At 44.0% G+C, this 24,449-nt stretch overlaps 1 protein-coding gene across 1 annotated transcript in view; it reads right to left on the reverse strand.

The window, feature by feature from the left end:
• SPAG16 (sperm associated antigen 16) overlaps window positions 1-24,449 on the reverse strand; it is a 289,974-nt gene that overhangs the window by 129,787 nt on the left and 135,738 nt on the right. The window contains exon 5 of the mRNA XM_066189439.1: window positions 18,244-18,370. Within this exon, the coding sequence (XP_066045536.1) occupies window positions 18,244-18,370 (127 nt within the window). The remainder of the gene's footprint in view (window positions 1-18,243; window positions 18,371-24,449) is intronic.

A 24,449-nucleotide genomic window follows, 5' to 3' on the forward strand; every position in this document is an offset into this window, starting at 1 on the left:
CAGGGGATGGAAAACCAGAGGAGCGCTCCACAAGTTCAGTTCATTCAGACCTTCCCTCAGCACTGCAATGCTGCCTTGCCTGGTTTTGCACAGGGGATGTTTCCCTAAGAGTCACCAGCCCCGATGTGCTTCAAACACAGGAACTGATGGGAGAATTCATGGCTGAGAGTTCTCATTTTACCAGTCACCTTCAGGCCACTCAAGTAACACTGGACAAGACACCTTCTTTTCCGTCCCAGTTTCAGCTTGCCGCCATGGGAAGTGCTGTGCCCTGGTACATCTGCTCCAGTTTTCCCATCCAGTTCCACACAAAATCAGCTACAAGCGAGGAAAGTTCTCTTACTGAACAGTTACTCTGCTGTCCTCACTATTATTTCATGGTCTCCAGTTTAAACTTGCTTTTCATATCAAAAATACATGGAATGCATTTTGACATCTTGTATGGTCCCGTTATATGCATTCAGATGTCCATTCACTTTGTATCCTCTTAAAGGTGATGGGAAGTTACCAACATCCCCAAACCCCCTCCTATCTCAGCAAGATGAAACAGCTCCTGAGTCAGACGTGGATCTGACAACTTCCTAAGACACACAGACGTATCTCAAAGCAGATATTACTGTCAAAACCCAAAGAGGTTTAAAAATTAATTCAGAAAAAAAAAAAATACCTGCATTAGACATGCACATTAACAACTCTGCTCCATAGCAAGGTTCAGGCATCTTCCAGATTAAATGGTACTTCTCACGCAGACATCTTCTCTGGGCTCAGCCATTTGAACACCCGAGTTCAAAAACGTTGTTAAAAGAACTTTGCAGGTGAACATTTTCAACTCATCATTTTGATTAGCAAAGAATGAAGTGCAAACTGAGCTGTGTCTTTTCAGAAGGCAAAGGCAAAAATCACATATCTTTTTTAAATAAGAACTGCCTTCTCTGATAAAATGCTTTCATTTGGGTTGGATTACAACCTCCCAACATACTATTTTCATTTTTGCTCTTTCTCCTTTCCCGTCTCCATCATCACTAGGGTCAGCACACACAGTCATCTCTTGAGCTGAGGAGTAAAGCTTCTCACTAATTTCATTGGTTCTGTACTTTTCAATTTAACCCTGAGCATAACTGATAACTAAAAGACAAGTGTTTTATCTTAAATTAGAAAAAATGATAACAAAAATATTTCACAGAAAGAAGCTCAAAAGGAAAGCACATAAAGCCCTTTAAAACGCATATGACCTGTAACTTGCATTCCAGTTCTGCAAATTTTCAAATGAAATCCTAAAATCTCATGGTATTGCACGGTACAAGACAAGATGGCACAAGAAGCCCTGCACTACAAGACACCACATTCTGTTAATTTTCTCTTCAGTGAACTGAACTGCAGATAAATGACCCAGAAACCAGCAGGAAATGAGGACATATCACCAACGGGGTTTTATGAATATTATTTGTTAGGAGACGGAACTCTCTTAACAATACCCGACCCGTGACTAATTTCAGGGGGTCAGGGTGATCTTTGCCCTCCCACTATGTAGGGCATTATTCTTCTCTAGAGAAGTTCAGAGGTTAATGAATAAAGTGCCAGCAAAGAAGGAATGAGACTGAGCAAGAAAATGTTCGTTCTTGGTCTCTGCTATAAATAATGCTCTCATTAAAATTCTGCCTTGGAAGAAAGGCAAGTCCATTAGTCTAGGAGCTAATTTTTACTGGCTCCTTAGATGTATGCATATTAAAAATTCAGCGTTTATAATTGCCAGCCATCAACCACCTAGTCAGTGCTGTTCTTGGAGTTTTTAATTATTTACTTCATTTGCATAGACACTCCAATTTATGATCAACCATTTGGTTATCAAGGGACAGTTTTAGTAATTCCTCTTCCGCGTTTTTTATTTATCCCTTCTGTCCCCCCAGCAGGAGGGCTGAGAGCACCTTTGCCGAGGTAGGTGGGAGCAGGATGGGCTCATCCCCAGCCTCCCACCCTACCTCATTGCCAGCTTCCATGGACACCTGCTGAACGCTTGTATCCCACCTTGGAGCATCACAACGGCTACAAGGACAGCCCTCATACCCACTGCCTTCGCCTCCTCTTCCTCAGCTCTTGCTGAAGGCCCCGCTCCTGGAAGAGGAGGGAGGAGCTCACACCTGGGAATGTGCTCCCTCTTTTGCTGCAGGTGCTCTGGCACGTTGTCCCAAGGCTGTTCTGCTTTGGGATTTCAGCCTGGGGCTGTGTTCTCCTCCTCCCACAGCCTCGTTCTGCTCCCTGAGGATACAACTGCTGTGAAACCCCTCCAGCCCTGTCCCTCCTTGGGACCAGCAGCCCCTGCTGTTCCTGCTCCTAAGCAGACACTCCGCGTTTCCCCTCAAATGCTGTCTGCCCAGTGCCAAAACGTGGGAGGGAGAGAAAACCTTAGGAGTTCTCCAGTGGCACAGGAGCCCACCCCAAGTGTGCGGCCTGGGCAGCGCGAGTGCAACTTCTGCTGCCAACAAACACACTCTCCAGCTGGGCATCACCCCCCAGGGACCACCAGCCCAGGGGGAACACTGACTCCTGAAAAGCCACCCAAGTTTTGCTTCATCTGAAAAACAACTGAATTGCTCAACTCGAGACATGCTGTCTGTCCTCAGCGTTCCCTGGTGGGCTCAGCAGCAATGGGAATGATGGATTTGCCATCCCGGTATCCCTGTGTCCTCCCTGGGCACCACCACCAGAGAGGACAGCAGGCAGCAAATGTGACGGGAGGGAGAGCCCTGCCCGGCAGGAAGGGAATTGATTACCCATCCCTCTTTTTGCCAGGAACCATTTCTTTGCTGCAATTCATACTTTTCAACAGCCAGCCTCCAGAAGGCTTTGGGGAAGTGAGGGCAATGACACCAGAGATTACAAATCAATCACTATTACAGAGCCTTTTATTTGGCGGAAGCTTCCAAGCAGAAAACGGACACCAAAAATATATAATATTTCCTGATTTTTTGTTAGCTGTTCCCTTTCCTTAAGCTCTTTTATGCCCTGTTTTTCTCTTGACACCACTGCTTACTTTGCTTTCACATCGATCTCTCTTACTGCTTATTTTTCATTTATCCTTGATTTTATCTTTCTGTCATCTTCCTCTCTCTTAACCTACACCATCCATAGTTATCTGGGAGGGAAGCGCAACATGATTTATCTGCTCTACACTGTCATCTTCCTTCTTGTTCCATCCCAGGTCCCTCTCGGAAATGGGACAGTAACGCTGACAGAGGATGGAGCAAGGTCTACCTGATTTATATTGTCTTGAAGTCATCACTAGGATCACTCAGCCTGCTTTTGGTCATGGCATTATGTGGGGTTTGGCACAGTAGGATCCGTGCAATAGGGAAAAATTCCGGGCATGGAATGGGAGACCCCTCACACGCGGGACGCTTCTCACCAGGGCAGGAATTTTGTAAGGGCCATCGTGTGTGCAGCCAGAAGGAATCAGAACACACTGTTACTCCAGAGCTGGGAACAGTCCTGAGCAGCCAGCTCTGATTTTACTCACATTTATGCTTTCTCCCATGATTTAATTTGCATCCTGTTATTAACAGAAGTGTTGTCAGCAAGAATTGACAATGTGGGAAATAAACCTCTTCTACCAATAAACCTGGTCAAGGAACAGGTCCGTTTAAATAAATTAGCTGACACAAATTTGGTAAAATAATATCAGCAGTGCTGGAAAACACCTTTTATAAAGTTAAGGCTTACTGAATCACAGCAACTTTCTGTTCTAAAATACCAACAAGTTAAGATGTAAGTATATTGTTAGAAACTGAAAAATAGATCCAAATTGTCAAGGGGGAATCTCCAAAATTCTGTAGACTAATATCAGAGTCTGGTTTTCCAGAACTGAGTTGACACACAGAAAGTTTTAAACCTACTGACTTTTCCTGCTAATCCAAATCATCCCAGTCTTGGAGACAGCAGAACACAGCTCATGGGGGGTACAAATGCCCAAGTGACCCATTTCACACGTCCTGATACAAGATACGGGATCCAAGTTCTATTTCTACTTCTATTCTAGAATAAAATTGTTGACAGAACCACCCGAGCTCTGCCCACCTCAGAAACCCTTCCTGGGCATCTGCTCTGAGCCCTCCCTGATCCCCTCTGGGGATGGAGAAAATTCCCACTGGGATGCTACCCAGCTTGTGAGAGAAGCTTGCAAAATAAAGACGTTTCCACAGAAATAATTGGATCAATCAGGTTTTTGTGATCACATTCTCTCCCATCAGATAATATTCTAACCATGTTAAGAGTGATTTTGTGTTTAGGTCTGTGACATACCCTTAGCCTCTGTAATTATTTGGAAAACTATATTGTGTTTACTGCATTGATTCAACTATTGGAAATCTTTGAGATTGCCATGAAATATTTCTTTTTCTTATGCCATTTCTGAAGTTGAACATTGCTGAAAATAAATAGCAGGCAATTATTTTAATACCCTCTTACTGCACATTACTTATGAAGATTGTTCTAAATTGCTAAAGACAGAACCAATACATCTAAACAGAGTTATTTAACACCAGTATGGATTAACTTTATATAATCAGGTAGGTAGAAACTATGGAACACTCTCCTTTCTTGGTCTTAAATTAAGAGGGCTGCCCCACAACAAGTCGAAACATTGACTTTTATACCAGAAAGATGTCCCCCATCAAAATCTCTGCTACTTTGGTGATGCTTACAGAGCAGTTTGGTGCTATTCAGGAAGTTTTATTTTATATATATATTTACAGAAATGGAAAACAAATTTTTGTGGCTTTTCTTCTTTTTTTTTTTTTTTTTTTGTCTGTGAATGCTGGCAGAAAGCCACTGTTTTTCCCAGTCTGTAATTTGATGCCCCTGCGTTCAGCAGATGTTGATCTAAATCATTTAAATCTGTCTTTTCTGTTTCAGACACATTTAGTATTAAGGAATGATCCCTGAGTAACAACACACATTAAAAGTTAATTAAAAGGAAGTTAAAGAAGAAAGAATTACTTTTTTTTCATACCCCCAGCAGACATTTATTTCATTTTGGCAGGTTAAAAAATGAGAAAATTTGGAGTAAGGTGTGAGAATCGGCGAGGCATATTTTTTGGGAAAAGCTTTATTATCCATTTCCTCACATGCTAATTAGGAAAAGCAATCCACTTGCTAATGTTGAGTGAGGAAGAAATGTAAATTGCTCCATTAATTTGTTTAATAACCAAACTCTCAAAAGTGGCAAGTCAGACAGCAGATGGGGGCTGTCACCACAAAGCCAGCCCAATTTTGAACATTATACCAGTACACACAATTTACTGCCTTCCTAGTTATCATCCGTGCCGAGTGATGTCTTTATTGTCTCGGATTTCATACAAATATTTACTCTTGACTACTCATAAGTGTTTCTGGGGTAGAAGAATATATCTAGAAAAGGTGTGCAGCCCCATATTTGTAGACGCACACCTTTGCAGGTGCGCGGCAGTTGTTTAACTCTCCTTTACGCCAAGTCACACTCCACTGGAAACAACAGGGTCTAAGTTCAAAGCAGTATGTGCATTTTTCTCCAGAAAAAAGAGGGCTTTCTGGATTTATAAAAAAGAATACTCTGCAAACTCATGGCAGTTCTTGCAAACTCCATTTTCTAGATTAGGAAAAGAAAGGTTTTAGAGGGACCCAATTTCACCAAAATATCTGCCCCTAAAGCGAAATTATTCGAATATGTTACATATTTTTCCCAGAATAAAGCTGCTCAACTTTTTTCCCCTCACAATATCTGGCACTGCCTATCCCATTTCCTATGAACCTGACTTTTTATAAACTCCAGTTACACTCACACAAATACAGCTGACACTTATTTACGCTTTAACCGGGTCAAATAAATTCTACCTGCATTTCCAAATGCAGTGAATTTCAAACCCAACTTGCCGTCTCAACCGGTAAAACCAGTTGCGTGGCCCCACTGGATGGAGCTGGGAAGTGGGACAGCTTTGGCCCAGGTCCTGACCATCCCTGCACTTCCGTAACTTTTTGCTCAAGCAACTTGCTGTTACTTTTGCATAAATGTCGTATAAACCAGGAGAGATTTAAATCAAAAGTAGGCCTTGGCGCAGGTGTATCAACACCCAGCGCTGAGTAACCTCCTTTCCTGAGGTTTGCTCACACTGCAGAATTGGGCCATAGATGCTGGACCATCGTCACCAGCACAGGAAGATGACAGACAAAGGCTTGGTCACTGGACGTCGCTGAATTGCCGAGTTCTGCTTCTTGCCTTACCAGCTTTGTCCCAGCGCTTCCAATCTGAGTGTGATGTCTTACTTCTGAAAGATTATTGCTTCCCTATAAAACGTTTTCTGAGGGGAAAGAAACAATCAGCTGAGTAAGGGACTGGCATGTAAAATACTATCATTTGCAAAACGCTGGCCTGAAACCCCTTTGGAAGCAGAGAAGCTGGGCTTGAGCCACAGAAGAGGGAAAGCGGGAATGCCATAATCACATATTTATTTTTGGAGAAAATGAGAAGCTAAATAAACTGTAAAACCAGTCTTTGCCGGTAAATTCTTTCTGTCCTGAAAACCACGCTGAGCAGAGTGGGAACAGCCAGTTCCCAGGGGATCAACTGGTGGTACCTTTTTGGCAGCTCCTCATTCCGCCTGTGTCGGTGCCAGGACATTTTGAGTCCTGAAACAATTAATTTTAGTAGTGCCACAGTGAACCATTGCCAGAAATCTGAACTTGAGAGACAACGATGCTGCTGCTGAAGATGCTTTTTCCTCTCTAGGTCTGAAATTACCCCGCAATCAAGAGGGGCTTTGGGAAAGCAGGGCACAAACCATCCAAACATAACGTGTGTGAGGGAATTAGCGCACTCTCAGTCGGCTTTGCCATGGGATAGTTTGGGACACTGGGATTTATGACAGGGATGAGCAATTGCATGCTGACTGCCTTGATAAATGTGCGTCTTTGAGGTATGTCTAATCGTTCCAAGAAAACAAAGGAGATGCCAGTACATGCAGGAGGAGAAAACACGCAGGGGAAATTCTGCGAGCAATCCCAGGGCACTTAGAGGAGAAGGCTGTCGTCAGCCGAAGAGCCTGGCAAATGTCACGGTGCAAGAAAACCTGGCTGTCAACTGCAGTGACACAGCAAGTCACACCTCTGACTGGAACACTGTCTCCTTGATGGGAAATTCCAGATGGGCCCAGTGATGGAGACAGATGTCTTTCCTTTGCCTCACAGAAATTTCAGCCTGCAATTAGCAGTGGATTCTTTGCTGCCGAGTGAGGGACACTCGGGCCTCTCAGGATACCAGAAGGGACAGTTCACAGAGTCACTTCTGGTTCCAATGCCATGACACCACCTCATCTGCAATGCAGCAAATGGACACATGCTTCCATTTCTATGGGAGATGGGAAATCCCACCAGGATTGTCTCCTGGAGCACTTCTAAATACAACTGTACAACAAAAATGCTCCTCCTCGGGTCTCCTCTCCAGCAGCCTGTGTCAGTGTCTCCCAATCCACAGTGACACTCTTCAACACCTGAAGCTCCTTCTCAGGACGTCTGTCATATTCTTCATCCCACCTCCACCATTTGAGCAGTCGGGTTCGTCTCTCATTTGCATCAAATTAATCCTTTCTACAGAACAACCTGAAAACACGGGTAGAGAAAAGGATTCCAGAAAGAGGGAACTGAATATGTTGTATTTTAGAGTATCAGTTGATGATGCCTTGGGAGGGCTGACCTGAAACAGAGACTGGACAGAGCTAGAGAATAAAGGAGGTGTTTATGGAAAGGCCTTTCAGGATCCACCTGGGGCAGGACAAGAGCCTGACCAGGGCCATACCCAAGGTGGACCCAAAATGGTCACAAAACGGCTGACTGGTCACAAGGTCTCACACTTTCATAAATTTTGGTCCATTTGCATATTGGGGTTTAATTGTCCAGTTACAGCTCCAGGTTGTGAGGTCTCATCCTTCTTGTTTTCTCTCTTCAGTCCACCCGTGTTTGTGCTTTTGGGCCTGAAAGTTGTCCTTGGTCTCCAGCAGCAAAAGGATTTGTGTTGTCTCCCTGCACTGTGAACAGAGCTGACTGACACTTAACATGAGGCTCAGAACTGCACCCCTAGGCAGCACAGAGTCTGAAAAACATGAAAGCTGAAACCTAAGGCATCATTGAAACCTCTTGATGCTCCTTGGAGGTCCCTTCCAACTCAGCACATTCCATGATCTCTCGGTCGTTAGTACAGCACACTGACAAGGCAAGACTCACTTTTTAATGTGCTCTTCTCAAGCCCAACACTGCAGCCCAAGGGTGAAAGGGGGGATGGAAGAGAGGTGAAGTGATAGGATGAAGTGATATGGTGAAGTGATAAGCCCACCGCTCACAAGCAAATCCCTGGGGCCGTGAGGAAGACAAGAACCACCTCCTAAATTCCATATCTGTCTTGCAATAGACCAACCACACTGCCTCTCAACAGAAAACATCCTCAGCTACTAACGATGCTTCTAAATGTGGCAGAGGAATTCATCAGTAATCAAAGGGCTGCATTTTGGCCTTGGACCACAGCGTGTGAACAACACCTCCCCGTGCTGTGGCCTTCAGGGTGTCAGGGCACAGAGCTGTTTAACACCTGCGAGCGCCTGGCAGGCACTGTACATTAAATATGCACCACCAAAATTCCGTCCTTTGAGCAATGTTTGAAGCGTGAATTCCCGCTGCAAACCTTCACCATCCGTCAGCGCTCCACGGGGCGTTCTACCCAAAACCAACTTGGCAGGCTGCAGCTTCTCCTGCAAAACCGGGCCCTCAGCTATTCTGCACGCGACAAAATTGGCTGCTTAAGGCTTCCTGAAGCAGCAAGAAAATGTTTTTATGCAAATACCTTACAAGGTCTGAAATTCCATTTGTCTGAACACAGCATAGCTGAAGTCGTCGCAAAGGTCTGCCTGCTTCTCAGTTCAAGCCATTTCCCTGGCAGTATCTGGTTGCCTTATGAAAAGGACTTGAAGTCCAAAGCAGCCACCCCCTGAGGCAGTGGGGAGCCAGAGTGGGAATAAAGGTATCCACAAGCAGTTAAAAGGGAGCAATCTAGACAAACACATCAAATCATCACCAATATTTTGATTCGGTTTTTACCGAACTGAAAAATTAATCACTGAAAATGTATTATTCACATTATTTTTAGAAGAAAGGAAATTGATTTGTAAGGTTTGGAGTTTGTTTGGGTTTTAATAGATCTTTTTTGAAAACGCGTAGCCACAGTCACCGTGGCATTTGACTTCAAGAGGAACAGATTTATCTCGTTCTCTTACAACCTGAACTCCACAGGAATTCCCCCCCACTGCCGCAGCAAGAGGAGGATTTGGTCTGGAGCAGATGCATTGAAGCAGAATCCAACTGCAGCCAGCACAGCAATCACTATCCAACAGTGTCAAGTGGTCTTTTTGAAATTTTTCTGGAAAACACCTTTGTGCTCTCCTCCCTGCCACCTTTCACACCTGTAAAAATCCATGGACCAACCTGACTGGCATCTAAACCCTCACTTCTCACACCTATAAAATAATCCTGAGTGCTCAGTGTAGTACAAAACATTGTTTCTGACATTAAACAATAACATAATAGTCGCAGCGAAACTTTTGTGCTCTTTGGCTGAAGTTTCTGGCTTCTGCCCTGGGCTCTCAGCTGCCCAGAGTAGAAACATGCTACAGTTTTGTATCTCCTACTGCACTTCACACACCAGAGGCCTGGTCTGGAAGAGACGCGTTAATATAATATCAACCAAGTGAATTTAGCCATTATTTAAAATTCATTCAGGTATTGCGTGGTCAGTGGTCATCTGGTAGACACATTATTACACACATGCACACACTAAATTGCTTTTTTGCTAATGACTCATTTGTTTTATTCCTGCCTGTTTCAAAAAAAAAAAAAAGTGATTAAATTGAAAATGACCTTTTGAAGATTGCACTTGTGGACCAATCTTTTCATTTTTAATTACTTACTTTGGTTTAATTGTTACATTAGGAACTATTAAGAAAGCAGCCAGCTTCATAATCAATAATTTAATTAGAGTTTTAGGAGTAAGAAGTCAATGCAAATATTATTCTGCAGCCAGGCCTTTCTCAAAGCCTTTGAAAGAACTTGACTCCCATTTTGTTTCAAAGTGACATTGGCGACATGGAAATCAAACTCATTCTCACTGCAATATATCCTGCCCACACATTATGGATGGGCACAGGCAGCTGGTGAGAAGTTCAGATTCGGGTCAATCTGCACCTGCCCAGGCAGGAGCACAACCTGCTTCCCTCTCTCCTCTCCCCTCATTTTCATTTCACTCTGCACTCCCCCAGACCCCGTGCCAGAAGCCACGCAATGTTTACTGGAACCCACGGCCAGACGTCCAATAGGTTAAATTCATCTATGTTTAGCTCTCTAATTGCTGCTGATATTCAAAGACAAAGCAGCAAGTGAAAACTGATGCAATCTGCCTCAACGGGTGGTGAATTAATTCCCCCCCTTCCCTCCACCGCTTCTCTCTGCCTGCCCTTGCGGGTTTGCAACCCCAACAGTGCAGGGAGCTGCCAGTGCAGTGGGGATCGCAGGGCCTGCCGCCTGGAATGCAGGTGTCCCTCCTTTGTGACCACAGACCCGTGGAGCACAGGGCTCCACCACTCCACACTCCTTGCCCAGCAGCATCTCTCCGGCTGAGTGCTGGGAACTGAGGAGAACGGCACTGGGATGAGAGGGAGCCTTGAAGCACAGCAGAAGCTTTGGTAAAAGGCACCGAGCCCCGCAGGGCTGCAGCACTGGAGGGAATCCATGTGCTGGGAGCTTTGGGAGCGCGGCAGCAAACGGGGATTCCAGGACAGGCACGGCTATACCTTGCTAGGGATCCATCACAGGGCTGCTCCAACCCTGGGAAAGGCAGTGGTGTGAGGAAGGAGCCAACACTCGCCCCAAGACACCAGGAAGTCCAGGCCAGGCTGGGCTGCACCGCAAGAAGCCTGCCCTGGAGGGTGCAGACTTTGGAAGAAACTCCTGCAGAGCCCCTGGGGAAACCAGGACTGCACAGGAAGGAAAGCATCTAGCTGTAGAGGATCCTGGGGCTCTTGGAACTGGCTCGCCAGAGAATGGTCACGGCCCCAAGGCTGCCAGAGCTCAAGGAGCATTTGGACAATGCTCTCAGGGATTGCTGGGGATGGTGCTGTGCAGGGCCAGGAGCTGGACTGGATGGTCCTCGTGGGTCTCTTCCTGCTCAGCAGATTCTGTGATTCTCCAGCAGCAGTGTAAATATCACGATGGAAAATTTTACTTTAATCTAACCTCACTGCCATTTATACATTTCACATGAATTGCAAGTCAAGCTGGAGGTTTAAGCTTGGACACACAGAACTGTCTTGTCGTCTTAAAGACTTCCCCTTGAAACTAAAAATGTAGCTTTTCTATGTTTTCTTCTTTACGTTTTGGGGAAAAGGCAATGGAAGACAAATCATTAATGGCTTGAATTCCCACTGGCAACAGGACTCTGGCATCCACTGGACAGGACTGGGCATATCAGCGAACAGCAACAGCTGAATAAAACAATTATAACCTTCTAAGGGCCACTAGTTCACCTGGGGCTTTACAATCATGGAATCATTTTGGTTGCAAAAGACCTTTAAGATCATCCAGTCTAGTTGTTGAGCGCTGCAGAACAACCTGTCTGATTCTAAAAGGTTTAGTCTGATTTAAACCTAGTTTAACAGGGAAAAAACGCCTGTGGGATCAGCTGATTCCACAGGTTGTTCAACTGTCGATTTCATGGTTTGATTTGGAAGACAAGACAAAGGAGGAACAAGTCCAAGGGAAAGACAGTTCCAGTGTGAGGGTGATCCTGGGGACAGCAGCCACACAGAGTTTGAAGGGCAGTGGTTTTCTCGCCTCTCAGGAAGAAAGAAACTCACAGCAAAACAAGAACTTTGGATATTTTCGTGCTTGCATCTGGGTCAACTGATCCAAGTTGCACTTCTATGTTCATTATTTGAAATATTCTACTGCAATTCGCCTTTTTCACTGAAGTTGTTTAGACATAAAGTCAGAACGTAGCATTTTTAAGAACTGCATTGACCAAATTAAGCTTTTTTTTTTTCCCAATTGTTTTTTCATTATTAGAAAGTAATCTTGACTTTTATCCTCAATCATACTTCTGGTTCTTAAAAAATTGGCACTAAGTCTCTAGCAAAGCATCCCAAACATATTTAACATAAACCTTTTCGAATTCTACTTTTGTCTTTTGTGATACTACTAACTGGGAGAAAGCCTAATCTGTATTCATAACTATTTGTTCTTGATTTCATATTTCACTGTGACTCAAATTCCTTTTCATGTTAAGACAGGGAGTTTTCAAACATGAACCCATCATTTACAAATGCACAGGATTAGGAACACAGAATTTGTTACACTTCATGCCAGGAACTGGACTTATCCTTGCACATCCCTTATTTACAGCAACATAATTCAATCGCACCAGGAGATTTGGAGTTTGCATGGAAGAGCTCTTTGTCTCCAATACTGACAACTTCAATCTTTGACCTACTTTTGAAGAGGATTGATTTGGACCTTAAACTGCCTGTCAAAGGTTTTTTAAATGACCCATCCTGTCTATCCACTCAGCTCGTGAATTCATTCCCCAGGAGTTCAAAGGGGTTCAAATAAAACTGACAAATCCAATGCCCTGAGGAGATTCTGACTGATAATTTTGTGTCTAAGGTGTTTACTTGGGGATAAATCATCTGGAATAGGCTAAAAATTACAAAGACAACCAGACTGCTTTGCAAAGTCCCTCCCTTTTGGCTGCTTAAGGCTTCTCTCATACACCTGATCCTTAAATACTTTGTCATTTTTCCAGAATTTGCCTCATGAATGACCACTCCAAAGGGACTAAGGCAAAGAACCCCCACCACAGATAGGCACAGTCCCTGCAAAGTTCTGGGTGTCCCCACGTGCTTTAAGTCTACTGACAAAAGGGTTCTGACAAAATCCATACTGAAAAGCGAAAAGTCTACGAGCTAATTTATATTTCACTGCATGGAACAAAACTACAATAGGATATGCAAGGGAATTGCTAATTTAGAGATTACTAAATAGTGATGAAATAAACACTGGAAAACAAGTGATCTAAAAGACAATTTCATTAGAAGAAAATAAATTTAAAAGGTTATCTAAGGAAATTTTTAGTTTGGAACAATTTCCCTGAATTTCACCAAAAGTTAACCAACTCTGAGCCGCAACAGGAACCACAGCAGGGCTGTCCCAGGCCAAAGACATCCCAGGGTGGGAGAGGATGGGGCTGCATCGTGAAGGAGAAAATTGCAAGGCTGCAGCTTAGATCAGCATCCTTGTAATTATTCTACATCCATATGAAACACACAGGCAGCCAAGTGCTCATCATTGAAATGCTGCAGCACAGCTGGAAACCTCAGCCAACAGCTCAGAAACTGCCCTGTGCACGGATTTATTTATTCTCTGGTAGGACACGGAGTGAAAAGCCCTTAGAAACGGCCACTGTCCTCAGACGACCCACCTGCCTCCAGCCAGAGCCCTTCCACAAAGGAAAAAATGCAAACGACCACCCCCACATTCTTGGGGTTCACTCCTCTATTTCTTTGGATGCACAGAGAGATCATTTCGGGACCTCTGTGGGGCAGATCCTGAAAAGCCAAGGAAGAACAGAGCAGGCAGAACCTTGATTTGTAAGACTCCTCAGAGCACGGTGCTGGGGTTGCTGAGTGTTGCTGCTTCTCCCACCAGGTGGGACATTCATTCGGGTTTCCCTGCTGCTCCCACACACCTAATTGTGTGGGAACTCCATCAAACTCAGCTAATGCTCCAGAGCCATCAGCACGCCGTGATAAGCAGACACTGGAGCACAGAAGCTGCAATTTATTAACAAGTGCTGCGCTAAAAAGGGCTGTGCCTGAGAACCTCTTTTATCCCATGCCACCTTTGGAGACAGAACACTGCCCTACAGAAGGCCCCAGCAGCCTCTTCCTTTTTGCCCTGACTGCTTCTTCCTAATGAATTCCTGCGGGTGTGCTGCAGCCCCAGCCGGCCCTGCTGGATGAAGTGTGGTGCAGCACACTCAGGAATCATTCCCAGGGGCTGAGAGATGCAGTTTCTCCACACCCATGCACAGATATTCCTGCAGGAGCCTGAAAGGAGGCTCTGCCTGCATTCCCACTGCCCTCCCTTGCTCTGGGGAAGGGGAAACTGCAGGAGTCTCTGAGGAGGAAAATGGCCAGAGCCAGGTTTTTACTGGGAGTTTCTGGCTGCTGTTGAGGCAGGATTTTGGGCAATTTCATCCTGGTTTTTTTTTTCCTTTTTCCTACGAGATTGGTGCCTGCATTATTCATCAAGGACCACACTACCTTGGAGCTTCAAACTTTTGATTCTGCTATTCAGCCCACAAATTACTGACAAGGACACAATTTGATGTGCAGAGCCAGAACTGGCATCTGGTCACTGTTCTGCTGCCTTATCCCTGCTCAAGTCATCTTTGGCCCAGATAGGAAAAAGTTGTCATCCTTGATGCCTTCCTCCTTGAATGTCAGAGGTGTTAGTTTGATAGTGGGGTGGAAATGGAATCCTTTCATTTGTGTTATGCAGCAGTCTTCTGCAAACAGAATGCAGAAAAAGCAGGTCTCATCTTAAATCACTGAGCTGCACTGCGTAAAGAAATAAATCCCGGGTAACTAAAATATTAAACTTGAATATCAGTGAGCAATAGAGACCAAAATGGACACAAATTATCAAACAATCTCTCAAATGCTTGTTATTTCACACAATCAAATAGAAATAGAGCATTGCACGACTGTGACTTTTCACAGAGCTCTGCATGTGCTGAACTTCCTTCACAAGAACAGTGTCACCGATGTGAATGGGCCTGTCCTGCTAAAGACACACAGAATCCTTCCCAAATCCTCGCTGGACACATTCCTCGGGGCATTACTACTGAAAACTGCCTTTAAAATGACAGTCTCTCCACAACGTTTTCAAAATGGAAATATCCAGTTATAGAATCTGACACTTCAAAAATCAGAAAGCAGATGCGATAGTTGCTAAATCAATAAGTTTCAAGCATGTAGAATGAAAAAATGTGAGTATTTTTTTCTTCCCTTCTATTCAATTATTTAAGCGTATAAGTATTTGGTATCTCACCCGTCTGAAAAAAGAGCAGAGTTTCAAGCTTGGCTCAAATGGTGTCGAGACAAACGTGAGCAGCCTCAGGCAGTGGCTCGTGAGGCTGTGGGAGATGCAGAGGAGTGGCAGGTCCCTCATCGTGGCAGGAATTAACCCAGGCAGGGGAACTTGTACTCAGGGGGTCACAGGCTCTTTTGCACCTCTCACATTCATCACTGGACACACTCTGCAATTCATGGGTGGAGATGCTTTCCCTGATGTGTCAGCGAGGAATCGTTCTGGTGAGAAGCCAGAACACGCTTGTCTTTCTATGAAACTGGCACGAAGAGGAATAAATTCCTCTTATCTTGGCACCAGAGCCATCAGCTTCACTGGCAAGAAATTCCCACCAGAGAACTGCAGCCTGGGTCTCCACATGTCTTAGTTTGGAAAGACAGGTGTCTGCCAGGGAAAAGCCGGAGCTTCCCTTGGAATGGAGGATGTAAACCCCCTCCCTCTAAAGTATTATGATTTTGAAATTGAGGGGCTTTCAGGAAAAGATATGGGAATAGGAATAACAGCTCTTTACCAGGAATATTAAAAATGTAGTAGTACAAAAAAGCAAATGAACAAGGAAAGAAAAACACTGGGAGAATCACAACACAACCTGCCACCCTTGTGTTGGCAGCACGGTTTTGGTGGCAGTTCAATTAAGTCCTCCTAGAATGACAGACGTGGTTGTGTTGGAGCAGAGATGATCCTGTACAAGGGTCCAGTGGGGCTGAGATGGGTCCAGTCTTCCTCTGGAATCCAGAGCAAACAGGCTGTCCTGCTGTTCTGAATCTCAGGTAGGAATGCTGGGCTCCTCCCCCTGGGTGGAGCATCTCCCAATGGGATGATGTAATTTTATCAGCCATGCCGTGAGGCTCGAGGGCCCATGAACAGCAGATAATCCCCCTGGAGGGAGGATGGGTGGTGGAGGAGATAAGGAACACTGCCCCACCTGGTTTTAACAGCTGGCCCATTAACAGAAGGCGCCTGGGCCCTCCCTCCCGGAGTTACGAGATAAAGAAAAACACCTCTTCAACTGGTTTCAACAGATGGGAACAGAATACATCCTGCACTGCAACCCAAGACTCCACATCTGATCTACTGCATGTCTGGCACAGCAGGAGCATGGTCCCTGCCCAAATCCAATACCAAATCCGTAATTCTCCCCTCAGCGTTTGGAAAGAGCCACAAGCGCAATTCACCTCTCTCTGTTCTCCCTTTCCCATAGGCAACATACCCCTTAGGTTTAAAATTAGAGTCAATTTGATGAAGATTTTTTTAAACCACTGGATGGATCTTACTTTCTGTTACCCAGAAAAAAAAAATTAAAAAGAAAAAGAAGAAAAAGCAACACCCTGTGTTTCCAAAGTCTACAGGCTTGCGTTAGAGTTCCAGCTTAGTAATGACAAAGATTTATGTTCCATCCTGCCCCAAATCCAGAGCTCATTGTCCATTCAACTTACACTGCCCTGACTTACAGTTCTCTGTGTCCATTATCTTTAATAATAAAGAGCTGACTGCGCTTCATGATTGAAGAGCAAGATGTGATTAGCAATAGGAATCTGATTTATGAGAAAACAAACTCAAGCGTGGTTTTCGTGTTTCATTAGAAGTATCTTAAATGTACTCCTTAGTGCTAATCGATCTCACAGAGGTGAGAAAATACTCTATTCCCAATTAATGGGACAAAATAATTCATCTTCTTTCTGGAGGGAACGTTTAATGTCGTTCAGCATTTAGAGGGAGGTGGCATCTTCACAGGGATCTCACCACCTCAAGTGAGGCTCCACTGTGGGCATTTATCCCAAACCTGCAAGATTTCCCACTGGACGTGAAAAAAAATTCAACGGCATGAATGCACAACAAAATGCCATATATAACGTTTTCTCTTCACAAAAGGTCTTTCCTATCTCAGCAAAATTACCCAAAGCTGAAAAAAAACAATACTGGTGAGCAAATAGAGGCTTTTTCCTTATGTTTGTCAAAGGAAAACTCCTTGATGACTCTGTTAATTTGCTATGAGCAGGAGATTACCGAGATATTTGCAAGATAAAGTTCCTTGCAGGATTTATTGAAAACGAAACAAAGCAGAAATCTATTTTTCCATTAAGCATTTCACTTTTGTTTGTATTTCAATAATTTTTTTCCTCTCTTTGAATTATTCATCTTTGGATATCAAATATTCCTACAAACCAACGCATTTAGGAATAATGAGTCTTGACTAGTTTCATTTTAACTCGTTGTGCTTTCTGACCAGGAGTTTTATTATTATCAAATGACCTTCTATTCAGTCTGTTTCTATGATCCATAAATAGAAATTGCCTAATGAGCATCTCAAGTATTCCGCTGTCATTACCATGGCAGTTTTTCCTATCCTGTGTTTGTCTAGCTCTGATAACAACACCATTTAATCCACAGCAACAGCTCTGCCTGCTTCCTCTCAAATCCCTTCCATGAATACAACCTCCTCCATTTGAGGCTGGAATCTTGTACCTTTACACTGTCTGAGAAACGCAGAGTGGCTGTAACACCGACTCAAGGAATAATTTGAGAACTTCAGAAGTTGCTCCATACCACAGAAACAGCAATAATTACTAGATTTTCTGATGAAAGAGGAAAAAAATTCCTCCTGACTCGTTCTTATATTTCTAATTGGACAGGATTTGCAGCATATTTGGTTTGCAAAGCAGCAGGGACAAATACACTCTCCAGTGCACTCAATCCATTTTTGCCTATTCCAAAGAAAGAAGGTAGAGAAGAACAAAGGAAGAGACGCAGAGTTTCTGTCACTACCTGCAGTGATATAATATGGAGAAAATAATGCACGTTCCATGAGGAATCAGCAGAGTTCTGGAGGAGGGGAGGCAAATCCCTTCTAGAGGAAGCGTTGTTACATGGTGACATTTTTGGTCAGAAGATAACAAACGTTTTAGAATATTTTACTAGCCCATCACCCTTAATTCCTGTTTTGATTTCACACTGGATTTCATTATTCTCATGCCACACACGTCACTACTTTGCCCAAATTCAGGAAAGGCCAAGGCCAAGCCTGCTTACCGTTCTGACATCCCAGAGAGACAAGGTCTTGTCAGCAGAGCTGGTGAGAGCGGTGCTGGAGAAGGGCAGGAACTCGATGCTGTTGACTGACTTCTCATGGCCACGCAGGGTGTATCTGCACCTCTCACTGCAACACAAGAGAACAGCAATGCAGCAGCCTCCACTCAGGGTGATACGAACAACGGGCAATTTTAGGTGAATGAAGAACTCATTTCATGCATCTCCCCAGCCGCTCTCTGAAAAAGTGATCATTGACAGCAATTCCTCACCCAAGCACTGTTATAAAACCCAGCCCATTAGTGTTTGCTTCCCAGTAACGAAGGCGGGAGCAGGAATAAAGGAATGAGAAGTGGGTTTTAAAATGTTCAATCTTTAGGAGGAACAATGAAAGCAACACTTTGTGTTCGCTGGGTGCATCCTCAAAACCTCGTTGATGCAGAACTAAAAGGGAACGTGGATGAAAAGGTAGGACAGAGACAGCACCATTTTTATAGATATCAAATTCCTTTTTTTTTTTTTTTCAAAGGGGAAAAAGAGAGATCTGAGAGATCTATTGGACTGTCCCCATGTGTACCCCAGAGAAAGCCAGTGAGTGCTGGCAACCTGGTTTTCCTCTCAAGGTCTGCACAAAGGCTTAGAGAAAGCAAGTGATGCCTGGGAGCTCTTTACTGAGGGTAAAGTCTTGTCCCTGTGGACACCCAAAACCCCTTCTCCCTGAAGGAGAGGCCTCTGGCTATGGATGAACCACACCAGCAGTCACTGTGAGCTCTGAGTTCTTAAAGCAGAGAGGAGGGAACAGAGGTGCACCCCAAGAGTCGAGGTGTTCATCATGAACTAAGAGCTCAGATGGAATTACCTGTGTAGTGGTTCTGAAAGTTCTTTCAAGGCTGAAGACACCTAGCCACTGCACCTTCCCCCAGCTGAGCAGTAACACCCTGGAGGTTTTGGGCTGGCTTTCTCACCTCTTTGCTTTGCTTTCTTTGAGTTAATTTCTGAGAAAACACTGTTGGTCCTTCTCAGCTGAGGGGATGGACCTGATAGAGATGGAACTCCAAGACAGGAAGCTTTTCCCATTGCAGGAAACTGGACACAACCACAAAGACACTGCTGTGGAGAATCAGCTCTCTCACCAAACAGCCCGACCTTGTCTGCACCGCTCTAATCTCGTGAAAGCTTTTTGGGTTTTGCTTTGCCTTCTGTGTACGCACCAGAGCGGAATGTTCCTTAAACCGGAGCCGAGGAGAAGAGAAGGAAGAGCCCAAGGATGCACCAGCCAGACAACACAGAAGGTGACAGACAAATCTGGGATTACCTAAACACAGCAGACTGGCACAGGCTTAACTCCTTCAGGAGCATGTCAAGAGGGGGGATGATTGAAATAATCCAGGATCCATCACTCATTATTAAACAGGGGCATCACTCCGTGATTTCTTTCGACATATGTAAAACTCAAACGTGGAGTATTTGTACTGTTATATTCTGTGAAAACACACAGGTAGGGGAGCATACGGTAGAAAAAAAACCTGAGCAATGTAAACTCAGTAGCAGTTCTACCCTCTTTGTTCAGCTGAGTCAAAAATAGTATGAAAAAATAAAAGCCAACAACTCATCATAAATTACCGCAGCTTTCAGCAAGAGCTCAGAATTTTATTCCCTGCTCATGTGATTCTGACAGCAGAAACACACCTCCCTGGAGCTGGCTGCTGAATATATCACGGGGGCTTGCAAATTAGATTACTGGGTGGCTCTTAACAGAGAAATTTTTTTACAATATTTATTAAGAAAGCTGTCAGCAGGGGGGAATTAAAGATGTGATTTTTCTTCCTTTTTTTTCCCCCCCTGCCTGTATGTCCCCAGAAGACTCTCAGAGCTCTTGCTGGTTCTGTACCAGCAGCACGGGAGATCAGTGCCTGCAGTGGGAGGCGGGCCAGGAGAGCTGCAAGGTTGGGATGGACACTCCCCTGAGCACTGATCCAACACAGGGACCCCTCAGGTCTGTTTTAGTGCTTTTCCATTTGCCAGACTGGAATGATACCCTGTACTGCGCACCATGCTTGTGCTGTCCCCACAAAGGCAGAGCAGAAGGGAGATAAGTAGCTTCTGAGGAGAAATACTATCCAGGAAATAGATTTCAAAGAAATATTAGATTCCACTGGTATCATTTTACAGAATCTATGCTTTTCTATTAGAGATAATGCATTACACTACCCAGTGTTATCTACCTGTGTTGTTTTGTCACAAGGACTCATTTTGAACTAGACATAAAGTGTTTGGCTGTTAGAACTCGGTGCACAAGGTATCTGATATTCACGATCTCTTAATATACGACAGTAAAATAACACCAGTAAAATAATTCTTTTGTCTCACAGACTCATGGCAATGTTTTACACCACAAAGATGCCTTTTCCATCTCAGGTCTTACACTTTTATTTGTGCCTAGGTATGTCATTTTTTAAAGGTACCCAATCACTTCCAGTTCGTGTGTTCCAACGTAAAGGCTCTGAGCTGCTAAACAGCTTCTGACAAGGAAAATCCTGCTGCATTTTTTTGTGGGCGTTTAACATTTTTGAAAACACAGACAGCTTTCCATCGCACAGTGTGAGAGTGGTTCCACTGGAAGAAAATCGATATTTTCCTGTAATAACAGGGTGTGTCTATGCCCTCTACAAAGGCTGGGGAAGAACAATCTCTTCAACCTGCTTGACCGGGTTTGGGGTGAAAGAACACAGGAAAAGGAAGGCGGGTAAAGGAAAAGAAGATATTTTGTTTGTCAGGCACTGATGTAGGATTTGGACCATCCCAGGCAGCAAGAACAGGCCTGTGAGAGATTAATTAGGTGCCAAAGCAGGAAGGCCCATTCAGAATCCCTTAGCAAGGTGAAAATGGACTGAAGTGATGGACCATGACAGCAGCAGAAGGGAAGGAAATGATTTGCACTTTTCCATCAGGAGCACAAACAGCCAGCCCTGATGCAGCTTCTCACCTTCCCACTTCCTATCACTGCACACTGATGAGCTCTGGCTCTCGAGATCTCATTTACCACTCTGATAACTGGCTCACTGAATATTTCTGAGCACCTTTCCCCAATGCTACACAAAATAAATTCATCTTTCCTTCCAGCTGAGACATAACTTCAGCAAGATTGTCTTGTACCAGCTATCTTCTAGTCAGAAAGGGCAACAATTTATCTAGATGTTCTTTTTCCACAAAAAAAGAGAAGTTGATACAAAGGGTAGAGCAACACCCTGTTTTTTCATGGAAGCTCATGTTTCTATCCATGGTACAAGTTTATCTACGTTAGAATAAATCTGGAGCTACAACCACTGAGTATTTTTCTCACTGTGAACACAGAGCCTTATGCATATAAGCCTCACAGCCTCTGAATATCCTCGTTCAGAAGACAGAAGGGATCATGTATGACAGCAGGTTAGACACTTGCACAAATCTTGATGCCTCAGGAGGTTCTCAATAAATGACGCCACGAGAGAAACGCTGCTCAGTGGCTCAGTGTTTGCAGATTGCATGCTAAACCTCACTCGGACACCACTCCAACCTTCATCTTTTCCCTGTGTTAGTACAGGACTGATTATCCTCAATGTTTTCTTTTTCTCTGCAGTCAATTCCTCTCCCTTAAATCCAGATGAGGCAACGACGTCCATCAATAAATCAGCCTTCATTCTACCTCACCGGGTTTGGATGTTTCCTGAGAGTTTCAAACAAACACGGACAGATACTAATCCCGAAGCACACTGATGTACAGGAATGTTTGCTTCAATTAACCATACCAATATTGATATCGTCACCTCAACAGATTGGGGAGATTTCATTTTTAGAGACTTCTCGATTGAAAATCACATTCTGGAACGGTTCATTCAAATTCCAAAGGGCTTTCAGTAAAACTGCACTGAAAACAGAAGATATGAAAGATTTCCACTTACATAAGACTTCAGTGAATATTCCCAGGCTCTGCACAAATGTAAAACAGCAGCCAAAAAATGCAACGGTCAGATATTCCATCGGCTGTGCAGTAATTGAAAGGGAATACAGGGAGTGGGTAGGTTTCTCCTGCCCTGCAGTCCCAGTAAAACTCAAAGCAGTGCCCAGTCTGCTCTCCTTGCCAGACATGCAGCAAACCAAATCCACGAGGCAGACAGCATGTGGCCAATTCTTCTGCTACTTAAGTGTTTTTAAAAAACACCCCACACATGCATGGTGGCAATCCTATGGAATTGGGATTTTTTCTGCCCCCTTTTTTGGCTTTTTTTTTTTTTTTTTTTAGCATGTGGTTTCTATGCTCAGCTCTAGTTGGAAAAATTGGGGGAGTGGAGGGTGATACCATTTCAGTGAGTACTTAGGTAGTCCTCATTACTTATTTTATTTCTGTGCTATATTGCATCTCAGTTCAAGCATGGTAATTAGAACTACCTATACAGCCAATCGAAATTAATGAGATTTTGAGCTTGTTCTTTGGAGTCAGTGCCTCTCCCACTCACCTTTTCCCATGCCTTCAGAGGAATTCGTTAAGCAATGAATTCCCAAACATGAACTCCCAAACTGTACTACCTTTCCCCAAAACTGCTCTCTCAAATCATTCCACGGAGCAAACACTCAACTCTCTCTCACATCTATTGGGAAACGTTCTTCTGTGTGAGCTGCAATCGCAATTCTCAGGGCGAGTTACACCAGCAAGCCACCTGCTGTGAAAGTGGACACAGCACTCCTGACGAAGGTTTGTAAAGACACACCACAACCAGCCTCCAGTGCTCCTGCTGGGCTGTAATTTTAACAGTCAAAAGCAGAATCTTTTTAACAAAACCTAATCCTAGCACGTTCTCATCATATGGCTCCATCTCCAGAATGCGTTTAAATTCGGCATAGAACTTTCCCAGCCAAGATCAATGGCCAAGGATAGCAAATGGGCTGGCTTAAGACATTAAAATGCCAGCTTGGTTTATGCTGTTATAAACGCATCCTATCATGTCTTTACGTTTTATGACCTCTATTTTATTCCTAGGTAGCTTTACATATGACACATCCAATTATTCATGTCAAGAATGTATAACTACCAGTATTTCAGTAAAAAGTGCCTGCCATCATTTATGACAGTGATTTCTTTTTCCTTTTTTTTTTTTTTTTTGGACCCATTATTTCACTAAATGTAACACATTTACTGAGACATTGACATGTGAGGACACTTACTCTAGAAAGTACCTTTGTCTCTGAAAAGATACATGAGAGTACAATGCTGTCGATATGAAACGCTTTGTTCAATTATTACTTATGCTTAATAAAATGGAGCTCCCTTCCAATTGTGAGCATTCATTTGTGCCCTCCCTCAAACCATTGTTTGACACTTGGAAAATGCAGTGATGAAAGGAGATGTTACTGCAGCTTCTGTGACAAACAATTCTCCTCCAGTATTTACAAACATTTAGAAGGAAAATACAACTTTAATCCTTCTCTGTGTAATTTAATTTCATATTTAGCACTTGTGGAACGTTTTAATCTCTGGACTTCACTGGTAAGGGCAAGGGTGTGATTTCCCCCTTCCTCTGTCCTTGTCTTCTTCCTTCTGCCAAAAGCAAAGCAGAAATTTCCCAACTAGGAAGGCTTAGCCAAGGAAGAAAGAACGCCAAAGATGATATAAATGTTGTATCAGTTTTTTCTAGGTATACAAATAAACATTCTTCATCTGACTCAGCACGTTTGCGAGTTCGCTGTAAACCCCTGTAACATCCTTCTCTCAGACCTCCCCGCAAAGAGTCGTACTGTTAAAACTCAGAGCTTCTGAACTGGATCAAATTGTGTCCTTCCACTGACAGGACAAAAGCCAACAGTCACATTTTTGACTTGCTTGGTAAGGTCTGAAAGGCTGCAGCAGTTTATTTTCCTGAGTGCAGATTTCCTCTCTGAGGTCAAGCAAGGTTCTTTCCCCCTCCTCCCTTTTGAGGAGCCGAAATGAGCACGGGCAGCTTTCCTTTCACACCAGTTTGTAAAGACTCCACCCGCGCCAGCTCTGCTCCGGCTCCTGCTGGAAACTGTAATAAAAGCCACCAGGAGTTAGTAACTGAAGAGATTCTACCTACTGCAGGAGGGAACTGCAGTCCCAACTCTCTGCTGGCCGTGCTGGAGTAAGGAACACCCTGGGCTTTGTGCTCCCGCAGGATGCACCTACACCTCCAGGTACCCCGCCAGTCTGCTCCAAA

Source organism: Chamaea fasciata, unplaced genomic scaffold (genome assembly GCF_029207755.1).
Source record: "Chamaea fasciata isolate MVZ Bird 193981 ecotype frontalis unplaced genomic scaffold, bChaFas1.0.hap1 SCAF_8, whole genome shotgun sequence".
Lineage (NCBI taxonomy): Eukaryota > Metazoa > Chordata > Aves > Passeriformes > Sylviidae > Chamaea > Chamaea fasciata.